Source organism: Borostomias antarcticus (assembly GCF_949987555.1).
Source record: "Borostomias antarcticus genome assembly, chromosome: 8".
Classification (NCBI taxonomy): Eukaryota; Metazoa; Chordata; class Actinopteri; order Stomiiformes; family Stomiidae; genus Borostomias; species Borostomias antarcticus.
The window spans coordinates 31,116,765-31,130,753 of NC_140241.1; the positions used below are offsets into that span (position 1 = coordinate 31,116,765).

At 46.0% G+C, this 13,989-nt stretch overlaps 1 protein-coding gene across 3 annotated transcripts in view; it reads right to left on the reverse strand.

The window, feature by feature from the left end:
* Positions 1–3,612: 3,612 nt before the first annotated feature.
* Positions 3,613–13,989, reverse strand: part of il6st (interleukin 6 cytokine family signal transduce) — a 15,280-nt gene continuing 4,903 nt past the window's right edge. For 2 of the 3 annotated variants that reach the window (XM_084442656.1, XM_084442654.1), the window contains 13 exons: positions 13,605–13,749; positions 13,272–13,435; positions 12,540–12,694; positions 12,122–12,281; positions 11,395–11,477; positions 10,997–11,234; positions 10,622–10,843; positions 10,165–10,266; positions 9,023–9,181; positions 8,704–8,844; positions 8,319–8,415; positions 8,115–8,196; positions 3,613–5,470 (listed from right to left, as the gene is read on the reverse strand). In XM_084442656.1, the coding sequence (XP_084298782.1) occupies positions 4,814–5,470; positions 8,115–8,196; positions 8,319–8,415; positions 8,704–8,844; positions 9,023–9,181; positions 10,165–10,266; positions 10,622–10,843; positions 10,997–11,234; positions 11,395–11,477; positions 12,122–12,281; positions 12,540–12,694; positions 13,272–13,435; positions 13,605–13,749 (2,405 nt within the window). In that variant the 3' untranslated portion in view covers positions 3,613–4,813. The remainder of the gene's footprint in view (positions 5,471–8,114; positions 8,197–8,318; positions 8,416–8,703; positions 8,845–9,022; positions 9,182–10,164; positions 10,267–10,621; positions 10,844–10,996; positions 11,235–11,394; positions 11,478–12,121; positions 12,282–12,539; positions 12,695–13,271; positions 13,436–13,604; positions 13,750–13,989) is intronic. The other variant, XM_084442655.1, reaches the window with a different exon arrangement.

Below are 13,989 nucleotides of genomic sequence, written 5' to 3' on the forward strand. Positions count from 1 at the left end.
TCGGCTGGGGATCGAACTCACAACTTCCCAGTCTCAGGGCGGACACTCTAACCGTAAGGCCACTGAGCTGGCTATATATACATATACTAGCGTCATGTCCAGGGGGTGTACGTGTACATCAAGTTGCCTCACGCTACAGAAACAGGAAGTAGGCTCCTGCCCTATGGGCCACTAGGTTGGTTCTTAAAGGCTTACTTACTTGGGCTTGTAGGGGGGAAAGGAATGTTACATAAGTATTTTGTCTGGTCATGCTAGCCCCCCTCATCCCAAAATTACCATCATCTTCATCATGCACCTTTTCAGTCTGTCTGCTGCTCTACAATCGTTTTGGACACAAACTTCACCAGTCTATTGTATGCTTTTTCATTTTCCTATTTTCAGGACCGTATATGCTGGGCTATTCACGTTGTATCCAACAAAGATACCTTTCTTACACCTCGAGTCTAGCTGTCTTTTGTCCTGCTTATAGGTATAACACACTCACCCAAACTTTTGCATCCTAGTAGACGTTAGACCGTCTTCCTGTCAACATTGGTAAGGTGTCTGTTTTGTGCGATTTCTAAAACATCTGTTCTTACTAGAGGTACTGTAGCAAAACACTGAATTTCATTTGATATCTCCAGGTCAAGATGCAGAGGAAAATCTTGTCACTCCTTTAAAGCCAGTCCAGATTCAGCCTGGCTTATGGCTGATGGACATAGCTGTTATTTTGCTTGCCTGCCCTGTGCACAGCACTTACCTTTAGGTAGTGAAGTAAGTTGACCAAGACACGGCGGCTTATCTGGACACACCCAATACAGAATTAATCAGGTGCTTTATTTGAGGAAAATCAACTCAAATCAGATGATCAGAATCGCACAGGAGGGTGCGTGCTGACCTGCTCAGATCAGAAGGTTGACATCTTGATTCATGCCATTGATATGAAATGCACAGAGGCGCGCGGGCATCGCGGACCACGCCCACTCAGCGCCATCCGAGTTGCTCTACTGCTGGGTCCAGTTCTGTTAATACATCCATGGTCCAGCCTCGGGAATCGGCCGGATCCCTTCCCTGAACGCTAGCCAGCTATGACTCCCATGACATCTGACCCCTGACCCCTGTGTCCACGTGGGTGGTGTCTGTACACAGTGCATAGCTAGCTAGGTGGTGGGAGCCACTATCACTGGAGCAGCAGCCATGACTAATGTCTGGCAAACTGATAGTGAAAGTATATGAAGTCTCTATCTCTATAGTGCCTTCTTCTCACAACCTTAAATACCTACCACAAGACGACCACATTGGTCCAAGGTGAGTGCTGTTCAGGGTACCTTACAGTATGTGAAAGACAGAACCAGTAAGACTAGTCTACTAGCTTTTACATTATTTAATGTACTGTTAATCCCGTCTCCATTTGTTCATCATGAAGATGTCAAAACTTTGCTGACCGGCAGACATGGATCTGGGATGAGTACATCGTTCTGGTCTGGCCGCATGTCTTCAGGTCGGGCAAAAGCTCCAGCTCCACAACCAGGACATGCAAGACAGAAGTGGTGAACATGAAGAGCTGAAGAAAAGAGCCTCTTGAGTCATAGACAAATTGGGTTCCTGTGACACACACTTAACCCCCGACCAGATCCACACAGAGGTTGATAGATGTGTCTCCATGTGCACGCCAGCCCCCATGTCTTCCTCTGGGGGGTCTCCATTGGTCGCTACACTGAAGAGGACCAGTGTTATGGGGAAGATTAGTGAAGGTCTTTGAAAAAAGCTGTGAGCGATTAGGGTATGGTTCTGTTCACCCGAGGGAATGACCTGGATCTGGGCATGAGAACAGGTACCTATGGGGGAGAGAGGAAACATGGACATGTTCACGGCTGCTGAAGAGCTTGTCCAAAGAAAGATTTAGATCCCAGCCCTGTTATCATTCACAGGGCACAGGCTGCCCTCTCTCCATATCTTGGAACATATGAAGGAGTGGGTGGTGGCCCTTTGGCTGGGGTGGTTGTTTGGGGCCATGGTAGAGGTAGTTATTTTAGCTGGGGTGGTTAGGGGGGTTGTTTGGGGCCATGGTAGAGGTTATTTTGACTGGGGTGGTCTTAGGGGGGTTGTTTGCGACTATGGGAGGGGTAGTTATTTTGGCTCGGTGGTCTTGGGGGAATTATTTGGGGCCATGGTAGGGGGGCTGTATGTTGCCATGGTAGGGGTAGTTATTTTGGCTGGGTGGTCTTTGGGTGATTATTACATCTGAGGTAGGAGCTGTGGGAGGAATTGTAGGTGCTTTGGGGCTGGTGGCGCAATACCAGATTAAACAGCAACACAGTTGAATTGTTGACCTAGAATTGTGTTAGTTTTATGTACTGTAGATCTTGATCAAATATTCTTGCTTCTTTCAACAACATAGTTATGGTACTAGTTTTAGGTTGACAAAGGTTTGCCAAAATAGTCTGGGTGAACTGTGGGGTTCAGAGATCGCTGAAGCTGTTTTTATTTGGGCATTCAAACATTTCATAAAGTAATGAAACAAGCTCTCTATACTGTGAGTGAATTATGAGGGTTTGGGACAGAGTAGGATACTGTTAATGCAACATTTCTGCCTAATGAGATTCACGATATGGGCCAGGAGGAGTGATGCAGTGCACCGTGATCTTATGAATAGATTCCCTGGGAAGGAGAGTTTGGCAGGTCCAGACTGTTTAAGGACGCCGTGCCTTTGGGCTTTGCAGTCATGATCAGAGTCACGGCGTCTGTGTGGGAGTTTAACTGCACATCAGTGCACCGCTGTGTCATATTATTTGAACTGTCCCAGGCTACTCTTGCAGGAAATATGTCAGGGATGAGTCACTCTGGCTTACTGAAAACAGTCATCTGGGCATATGTACACACAAGTGGAAACAATGAGGCTTTTCATATCAGTTATCAGCCATTTTATCTCAGATGTTTCATTACCTCCACCCCAGAGACAGCTGAAACATGAAATTCGGTGGAAGGGTGTAGCATGGTCCAACTTAGAACCCATTAAATTTTGGAGCAGATCCGAAGCACGGTTTTGGTTCACAAGCCGGCCAAACACAGCCAGCCATTCACCTCCATTCATTTTTTGAACCAGGATTACGCAAAAACTACCTGACCAATTTTCACGAAACTCAATGGAGTGGTAAAGCATGGGCCAATTTATAATCCCTTTAATTTGGGAGCAGATCCCAATCACAGGTCGGGTCCACGGGCCCCCAAACACAGCCTGACTGGCCATTCACCTCCATTAATTTCTTGGACTAGGATTACACAAAAACAACCAGACTGCTTTTCATGAAACTCGGTGGAGGGGTGCAGCATGGGCCAATTTAGAGCCCATTCAATTTTGGCACAGAGCCACGAAATGCATTCAGGGGCAGAGGTCTGTGCTCTCTGAGCACCTTTTCTAACTACTTATTTTATCTTGATTATCTTTAAAACTTTAAAATTGGTGTCAGTCATTAGAAAGATGTCTGTCTTTCCATATTGAGAGGCACTGGGTAGTATGCATGTATCATGTAGTATGTATGTAGAATGTGTGTCATACATGATGAGCTATACATTTTGTTTTAAATCATAGACATGGAGGCATTCTCAACTCAAGATGAGACCACAGTGAAGTCAGCGGCAGATGGTTGGTTTATTGGGTGGTTTATTCCATAACTGCATAATATGACACATTCACAAGTCATGCCCCAAAAAGGGCACATATCTGGTTGCATGCAGTGAAGTATCATGTTTTCTGTTTAATGTCTAAAGTAGTGTAAAGAGTGTAGATACCGTGCTAGCTTTCAAGAACCAAAATATTTGTAACAATTCTTTTGCAAAGCTTAGTTCTTGACTAAAAACATCTGGGAAAAGAGGTACGTTCTGGTGTTTCCTCAATAAACAGGTCAAAAAATAAAATGCAAATGTTCAGTCCTCATAAAATTCATGACAGAATAAAGCTAAAATGAACAAAGATAAATCAGTAACAAATATAAACCTTTTCTGCAATACTCTGCATATAACAGTAAAAAATGAAAATGAAACCGATGAGAAAAGGTATTTAGGTAAAGGTAAGTCAACATAATGGCAAGTTAATGATATTACCTGACAACAATAAGGTAGTTCAAACATTTTGAAATCCAGTATTTCAAGCATACACAGACACAGTAGCACACTTTAGAGGGAGGGAGGTGCGTGAACATACAGGACAGGCTTCCTCTTCTTTCAAGTCCTTTCTCTTGAAATTATTCTTCACAGCACTTTGATGTTTGAAGTTAAGCATAGGCCACATCAGGCAGCCAATTCATTTTGGACAAAGACTGAAGCTGAATGAAGGCATGATGAGCAAGTCAATATACACTATAGACCAGCACAGACGACAAGGTGTTGCCATGAAAAGTTGAAATGCATGGAGACCTCGCAGATATACAGTAAATGACAATAGTCCTCATCATGACTGAGTGAAATGGCACACTGGGGATATGCCGTTCTGGCAATATAACATTTGATTGCTTACAGGTGTATCGTTGTGAATGACAATGCCTGTTGATTACATATATGTGTAATATACTGTACATAATATATACATTATACTATGGTGACTGTATGGAAAAGTGGCCATAAAGTATTAAGATGCTGACTGTCCAAGAAGCCATGATTGCCATTTTGGTTTGGTGCAAAAGTACTATAGTGAAATTATTCTACAGAAATAGAGCGTTTTAATGCTTTGAAATGAACAAAGGCACAGAGGAAATTGCGGAAAATAAAACGCGTCATCCAACAGATACCAACGCTGTTATAACTACTACTATAACGATCCCAACGCTGTCTCCTCTCACTGCGGCCTGTAGCCGCTCAGCTGAGGCCTGTAGCTAGAGGCGGGGCCTGCGGGCTGTCCGTCAGGCGACTGCCCCTCCTCTGTGGGCGTGGTCTGCTGAGAGCCCTCCTCCAGAGGGCTGAACCTAAGCAGGGCGAAGCCCCCCTGCTCCTCCATCTCCATCTGGTTGAACTGTGCATCCTGGCGGCTGCTGTGGTCGTTGCCCCCGGGCGAGCGTGTGAAGTAGGGGTTGCGGGGGTAGCGCTGGGCCTGTCCGCTGCCCTCCTGACCCGGCAGGTCCGGGTGCTCCTCGGAGTCCAGCAGGGGCTGGGTGGACTCTGAGCGGGTGAAGGCGTGCTGCTGCTGCGTCTGGCTCTGGGGGAACGGCCCGGGGTTCTGGCCCTTGTAGCCGCTGGACGCCACCACCGACGAGTACTGCACGGTGCTGGCGGTGGTCTGGCCCGAGTCGCCGCCCTCGTCGCTGTCGGACACGCTCTGGCGCGGAGACGACATGCAGGAGGAGCCTCCGATGCCGCTGCTGTGCTCCTCGGACAGGTACTTGTCCTTCTTCAGGGGGAGGCAGGCCTTGTCCTCCTCGAACAGGGACTTGCCGTCAAACACGTCCACCTCCACAACGCTCACGTCGGCCAGGGCGCTCTCCTTAGGTGTGTCTGGCTGCAGGGGGAGATAAGGGGTGGGGGTATATGAATGTTGGGGAGGTTGGGGGGTATATGAATGTTGGGGAGGTTGGGGGGTATATGAATGTTGGGGGGGGGGGGTTGGGGGGTATATGAATGTTGGGGGGGGGGGGGGGTTGGGGGGTATATGAATGTTGGGGGGGGGGTTGGGGGGTATATGCATGTTGGGGAGGTTGGGGGGTATATGAATGTTGGGGGGTATATGAATGTTGGGGAGGTTGGGGGGTATATGAATGTTGGGGAGGTTGGGGGGTATATGAATGTTGGGGAAGTTGGGGGGTATATGAATGTTGGGGAGGTTGGGGGGTATATGAATGTTGGGGAGGTTGGGGGGTATATGAATGTTGGGGGGGGGGGGGGTTGGGGGGTATATGAATGTTGGGGAGGTTGGGGGGTATATGAATGTTGGGGAGGTTGGGGGGTATATGAATGTTGGGGAGGTTGGGGGGTATATGAATGTTGGGGGGGTTGGGGGGTATATGAATGTTGGGGGGGTTGGGGGGTATATGAATGTTGGGGAGGTTGGGGGGTATATGAATGTTGGGGAGGTTGGGGGGTATATGAATGTTGGGGGGGGTTGGGGGGTATATGAATGTTGGGGGGGTTGGGGGGTATATGAATGTTGGGGAGGTTGGGGGGTATATGAATGTTGGGGGGGGTTGGGGGGTATATGAATGTTGGGGAGGTTGGGGGGTATATGAATGTTGGGGAGGTTGGGGGGTATATGAATGTTGGGGAGGTTGGGGGGTATATGAATGTTGGGGGGTATATGAATGTTGGGGGGTATATGAATGTTGGGGGGGTTGGGGGGTATATGAATGTTGGGGAGGTTGGGGGGTATATGAATGTTGGGGGGTATATGAATGTTGGGGGGTATATGAATGTTGGGGAGGTTGGGGGGTATATGAATGTTGGGGGGTATATGAATGTTGGGGGGTATATGAATGTTGGGGAGGTTGGGGGGTATATGAATGTTGGGGAGGTTGGGGGGTATATGAATGTTGGGGAGATTGGGGGGTATATGAATGTTGGGGAGGTTGGGGGGTATATGAATGTTGGGGAGGTTGGGGGGTATATGAATGTTGGGGAGATTGGGGGGTATATGAATGTTGGGGAGGTTGGGGGGTATATGAATGTTGGGGAGGTTGGGGGGTATATGAATGTTGGTGGGGGTTGGGGGGTATATGAATGTTGGGGGGGGGGTTGGGGGGTATATGAATGTTGGGGAGGTTGGGGGGTATATGAATGTTGGGGAGGTTGGGGGGTATATGAATGTTGGGGAGGTTGGGGGGTATATGAATGTTGGGGAGGTTGGGGGGTATATGAATGTTGGGGAGGTTGGGGGGTATATGAATGTTGGGGGGTATATGAATGTTGGGGAGGTTGGGGGTATATGAATGTTGGGGAGGTTGGGGGGTATATGAATGTTGGGGAGGTTGGGGGGTATATGAATGTTGGGGAGGTTGGGGGGTATATGAATGTTGGGGGGTATATGAATGTTGGGGAGGTTGGGGGTATATGAATGTTGGGGAGGTTGGGGGGTATATGAATGTTGGGGAGGTTGGGGGGTATATGAATGTTGGGGGGGGGTTGGGGGGTATATGAATGTTGGGGGGGTTGGGGGGTATATGAATGTTGGGGAGGTTGGGTGGTATATGAATGTTGGGGAGGTTGGGGGGTATATGAATGTTGGTGAGGTTGGGGGGTATATGAATGTTGGTGAGGTTGGGTGGTATATGAATGTTGGGGAGGTTGGGGGGTATATGAATGTTGGGGAGGTTGGGGGGTATATGAATGTTGGGGAGGTTGGGGGGTATATGAATGTTGGGGAGGTTGGGGGTATATGAATGTTGGGGAGGTTGGGGGGTATATGAATGTTGGGGTAAATGCCGGTCCTGCATTTCTTTTGCAGTATGGACAGACAGAGTTGTATTGTGCCTGAGGTTGTATTGAGCACTTTGCCACATGATTGCTTTTTACCTTTTTAAAGCTGTGATCTCTTTTATTTTACCAATAAATTACACTTGATGGCAGTAAGAGACTCGCGCTTGTGTACAAACTAATGGCTATAATGAATGGCCAGAGCCGTATAAGGCTCAGGGGGAAATGCTGGAATAACAACAGAGAGGCCACTGAGTCATTAAAGTAGGACACTATGGTTCAGTGAAACAATCTGATATATCAAATGGTTTTAATTAGTGTTGACAATGTGAATAAAATCAATGACTGCAGCTTTAATGAATTGGATTTGCATACTCTTCAAAGTGTGATTGCTCACTTGTAAACGCACACACACCAAGGTGTGGCGCTGGAGCCTTGTTCAGACTCAGAGCTCAGCATGAGACTCATGATCTCAGGGTCATATGTTTTGAGACCCATATTGGGTGCAGCTAAAGCACTTCATTGTACTTGATACCCTTATCATGCTCATATGACAAATATGCACATTTATTTTTAAATGGGGTATCTGACTGTCCACCCTTTGAGCATGGTACCAGTGTCTTGTACATATGACTAATAAAGGGCCTTCACTTGTCGAGCCGAGTGCAAGATAGTAATACAGCATGTTTGAATGTGGACATCCTGTTTGACCCCCAACACAGAGTTGGGTGCCTGCTTACTTTGGAGGGGAAGTCCGGGGACCAGGTAGCGATGGTGCTGTTGGACGGGTCTGGGACATCTGGCCAAATCATCTTCTTGATGCTACGAAGTGTAGGGCAAGAGAAAAAAACAAAAAGACTTGTTCAAGGCAAGCGTTTGGGAGACGGGGACATTTCATTTCACTGTCCTACATCGGTTCAGAGGTTTATGTAGCTGTGACTCACCAGTTCTTTTTACAAATGCAGAAGAGCATTGTCAGGACTACGATAAACAGGAAGGCGAAGCAAACTCCCACCACGATGCCCTCGATCTCCCCTGGAGCTAAGAGATAAACACAGATGGGAGACAGAGACAATATTGAACACTACTACAGTCTTGGGAACCTTGGGATCTTTATGCAGAGAGATGATTGACAGCAGTCGATCTGACAGACATTTCACACAGGAACCCAGATTAAGTCAGTGAGGTAAGATGAATTGTACAGTATCGAGTGTAGTAGAAATACCAGGCCTAAAAGGCAACGTTGCCAATGCATTTCTGGGTAACAAAACACTATAGATGTATACATGTATAGTAACATACCAGTACTGTAATAGTAAAGACACTCACCATATTTCCGAGTGATAAATGACAGTTCGGTGGAGTTCATTTCGCCTTTGATTGTAGACGCCCCGACCCGAACGACAACTTTGGTGTGACTGGCTAATGACTTCAACGTATAGGAGTAGGTGTCTGGAGAGACCTTTATTGCTGTCAAATCAAAACAGACACATATAATAGTCAAATCAGCAGTGAAGATAGGACTGTGAATAGGCATGCCCACACTGTCTGTAGTTCTACTAGGAAGAAAAAGTTGACATTGAAATTACATGGACAACACACAATATTCCTAAAGAGGCAGGACTGCATCTCTGGATCATTGTCTTACTGTGTGTCTGAAAGTGAGTCTTGTTCAGCGTTGAGTAGTAGATGGTGTAGTGAGTGATGAATCCATGTTGTTTGTCCAGTGGGATTCTGGTCCATTCCAGCTCAGCATCATACTTCCCTATTCTCTTCTGTCTCAAATTGGACACGCCCTCCAACGGAACTAAACAAAATAATATATATATTTTTTATGTTGCAAACCTCTTACATTTGGATTATGTTTAACCGCAGTACACCCTCACTTTTAAGACTTCTTTTTAGCCTTTTTTCTGAATTAATCAACATATCATGAGAATTTCTGAAACAAATGCAAAAGGTATGCTTTGATAGTTGTCATCTGAAAAAATTAAACTAAGTTCTGCCAAGTATATTTATGAGATTCCACTAAGGAGATGGCTGTTTATGCTTTTTTTATATTAGTACTAAATAGTAGTATTTCTGTAGTACTGGTAGCTGACTCAGGTCCAGTGTCTAGCCAGCGAGGGCATTGAGCCGTCTGATAGCTGCTGATATTAAAGACCTGAAGCGCCGTGGTGGATCAGGCTGCTAATGAAGGTGCCTGACCACAGTCATGTAGAGGGTAGGACATGTCCATGACCACAGTCATGTAGAGGGTAGGAGACATGTCCATGACCACAGTCATGTAGAGGGTAGGAGACATGTCCATGACCACAGTCATGTAGAGGGTAGGAGACATGTCCCTGACCACAGTCATGTAGAGGGTAGGAGACATGTCCATGACCACAGTCATGTAGAGGGTAGGAGACATGTCCATGACCACAGTCATGTAGAGGGTAGGAGACATGTCCATGACCACAGTCATGTAGAGGGTAGGAGACATGTCCCTGACCACAGTCATGTAGAGGGTAGGAGACATGTCCATGCCCATGATGGCCAACAGTTTGAGAAGCATTCATCTCTATACATTATGCATTCTACACCTGTCTCAAAAAGGCAAAAAGCAAACTCCATTTCAAAAGTATTTTACAGGCATTAACAATGTGCAATGCAACTGCACACTATTTTTTGCAATTTGTGTTATATGCCATGTTGAGGGAGACATTCAAGAAAAACGTGGCACATACAACTTGCATTTTTATGAACTTATATTTGCATTTTTATGAACTTATATAAACAATGTCTCACCTCCTTCTTCCAGAAAGGCTGCTTTGGTCAACGGCTTCCCAATCATCCCAGTATACACCGGATAGACTGATATGTTGTAAAGTTTAAACTTCACAAGGTTACCTTGATTGGGAAATCAAACAGAATCAATCATGTTCATTAGTTATGTCATATTGAGCAATGTCATTTTGACCGGTTCAAATCTAGATAACAAAAACCCATGTAAACCCCCAAGAGGATGTTCAGGGGATAAATAACTAAATAACTACATGAAATGTTTGCTCATGGCTATGGTGGGGTGTGCCCCCTTCTGTCCAAATAAAGTGATTTCTTGATAATATTTCTGTCGCATTATATTTGGGTCAAGAGCGTCCTCACAGGCTAGTCTGCAATCTCATCACAGCAACTTGACTGCATCAATTTAATTATCCAATCAATTTATCTGAATAAACAACAAAAACTGCCAAGTCATCCCTACCTCTAATGGATGCCCGTCTAGAGTGTCTGCTTTCTCTCTGCCAGTCCATCTGTCCGTCACTGACCAGCACCCACTCCACCAGGTACTCAGACAGGTTGAGCTGGCGCTGGTCGGAGCCCGGGATGTGGGTCAGGTTTGGGGCCGGCTGCCACTCCACCCACAGCTTGCCCTCCTGACTGTGTGTGTCCAGAGACTCGACATGAGGCAGATCTGAAACAGACGCTGCACAAATACACACACTATGTATAAGAACCATCTAGAAAATACAGTCCTGAAACACATACATCTCTCACACTGGTAAAGGTTACATTACAATAGAAATGTGCTTTGAACAGAAAGAAGGGGAACAGGGACACAGGGTTTAGAGTCACATACCCTGAGTCATGATGGGGATGTATAACCAGGCTTTGGGAGACGCGCCAGCAGCGTTGCGGGCGATCACCTCAAAGTAGCCGCTCTTCTTCTCCGACAGGACGATCGGGGGGAATATAGTAATGTCCCTCTCTTGTGACTCTGTGTCCAGATCGGTGTGGTTGACCGTGACGTTCTGTCTGTCCCCATCCGGGAACGTGACGTCGTACTCTCTGATCTCCCCGTTCGACTCCACTGGCGCCTGCCACAGGACAACAACAACAAAACCAAACTAAGTCATCCACTACCACTGGAGCCTGCCACAGGACAACAACAACAACAACAAACTAAGTCATCCACTATCACATTCCAATGTGGCTCAGAAGGTACACCTGTAGCCAAGGCAACGGCAGATCGTTTACCTTAGAGATCAGTTGAACACGTCGCTCACTTCTGCCTTCAATGTGGTAAATGCTTCTCCATACATCTGGTTTACTGGACGGCTCTAGGAGAGGAGGGCAGAGGGAGAGAGACCAGCGGAGAGTCAGGAACACAAACCATTCAGGACCGGTCCTGATCACACACTGAGAATCATCCCCTCGACCTCATCCCCTAGACCTCATCCCCTAGAGCTCAGTTCATACAGGATTCACCCAGAGAATCATCCCCTAGACCTCAGTTCTCAGACACTTCTGGCTGGTCTATAGAGTAGGGCTGGGTTAAAAAAAAAAACGATCAAATGATTCAGAATCGATTCATGAATCCCAAAATCAATATTTTATTTAATGAATGAATGAGTATATGAAGGAATGAATAGTTCATTAATTCATTGAATGATTCATTCATTTTTGGAAATCAGTATCGATACCCAGCCCTAGTATTGATGTGTTGCATAACTGGGCAGTCATGTAATTAAGGTTACAGCTAAAAAAAAAAAAAAGTTTTAGTAACACTAACCGAATCGATATTGAATCGAATTGAAACAAATTGAATCGTGATAATCGATTCTGAACCTTGTGAATTGGAATCAAATCGATTCTTGAAATTCAAATAGATACCCAGCCCTACTATAGAGGTCTGAAAGGTGAAAAAACATGAAACATCCTGTGCATGAAGTGGTATTGTGCTTGATGAGGCTCCCCTACTCACTGGCTTCAGGTGTCCTGGCGGTAGCGTTGGGACTCCAGTCACTCCAGTACTCACAGCCCCACTGACAGATGCAACGCACCTGAACAACATAGTCAGTGTCGGGCTTGAGGTCCTGGAGTCGAAAAGACTCCATATAATTCTCAGTATCACTTCGAGGCACCTGGAAGAGCAACATCACATGAATACAATGACTGAGCAGAAGAGTGGACCGCTGCAAAATGCTTAGTAAATGGCAACTCTAGAAGATCAGAGGAACCTATTAGTTTCACTGCAGAGAAAACGTATGAACGTGAGGAATGATAAGGATGTATGGCTGATATGGCTGATATGGCTGATAGGGCTGATAGGGCTGATAGGGCTGATAGGGCTGATATGGCTGATAGGGTTGATCAAAGTGAAACACAGAAGACATATTTACCTCAGTCCACTCGGCAGACGCTGCGGCGCAAAATCTAATGTTGTATTTCAGCTTTAAATAGACTCCATCAATAGGGTGTTTCCACTCCACTCTCAGGGACTTGGAGAATACGTTCTCTGGGATTAGTCTGACTCCGGAGGGAGGGTCTGTTTTCACTGCAAAACAGGAAACGGGACCAGGTCAATTTGTTACAGGGTGTAGTCAGTCGTAGTGTCTGTAATGGGAATTCCTGAATGTTAAATGTTCATCTGCAATTTTCTGTAGTGGTCCCAGAGATATTTGTAGTGAAGTAGGATATCACATGACATGGCTAAGCTACAGATGTTTATATGCCAATGTTTCGCTGCAGCGGTAAACACACTACTGTATATGTTAGCCATATCCCAGTAACCCTATAGGACACAATACCACACAATAAAACAAACATAATTTAGCCGCAAGCTTCTGGACAATGTAGAGTTAACTAGATACATTATAACAATCAGAGTGAGAATCAAAGTGCAGAGAACAAAGGGGTTTGATGACTCGATCCATGACGTAACTTCATCACGTGTGGGAAAATCGACCAATGGTGTAACTTCATCACTCAGTCAGTAAGTCACAGGAATCTGTGTTTGTAGGGCTGGCCTCACTATTGAGGTCCAGCCAAAAATAAATATAATTACAGTCGCAGGATGAAATGCAAAAATAAAAGAAGTTTAAAAAATCAAGGGGACATATAACTTCTCTTACCTATGTCATTAGCCTCGACCTCCAGATAATCAGACTTGACCTTCCCAAGTTTGTTTTCCACCTCCACCGATATGTTGAGCTTTAGGTGGCTTGGATACGTGCCCAGGTCCACCGAGCCGCTGCTCCTCTGGGAGTTCACACTGTACAACTGGTTTGTGTCACTGCTGGGGAAGCATCAACACGTTCTGACAATCCACCACAACACGTTCTGACAATCCACCACAACACGTTCTGACAATCCACCACAACACGCAGCAGGCCTGATCCATTCACTCAGCACTGAAATGTATTGACAGACACCGATGGATAGAATGCCGATTGAAGGACACTCACACTGGTATGACCGTCAGGGTGTAGGCGGGGCTCATCTCCTCATGCTCGGTGCTCCCAGGGTCCCATGTGCAGCTGAGGTGAGGAGAGATACGCCGGCCCAGCTGCACGGCCATGCAAGAAAGATTGGTCGGCTTCTCCGGGGGATCTGACAACGGGACAAAATCAGATAAAGACTGTAACCATTACATTAGGGCCAAAAATGGCAATAGAGACTTAATAAGAGAGAGAGAGAGAGAGAGAGAGAGAGAGAGAGAGAGAGAGAGAGAGAGAGTATGAAAGAGAGATAGAGATCAACTATCATTTAATCTGAAAGTTTAGTATTTTGACATTTCTCAAAAGCAATATTGTATACTTTATAAATCTTTTTCCTTTGGTAGCCTGCAGC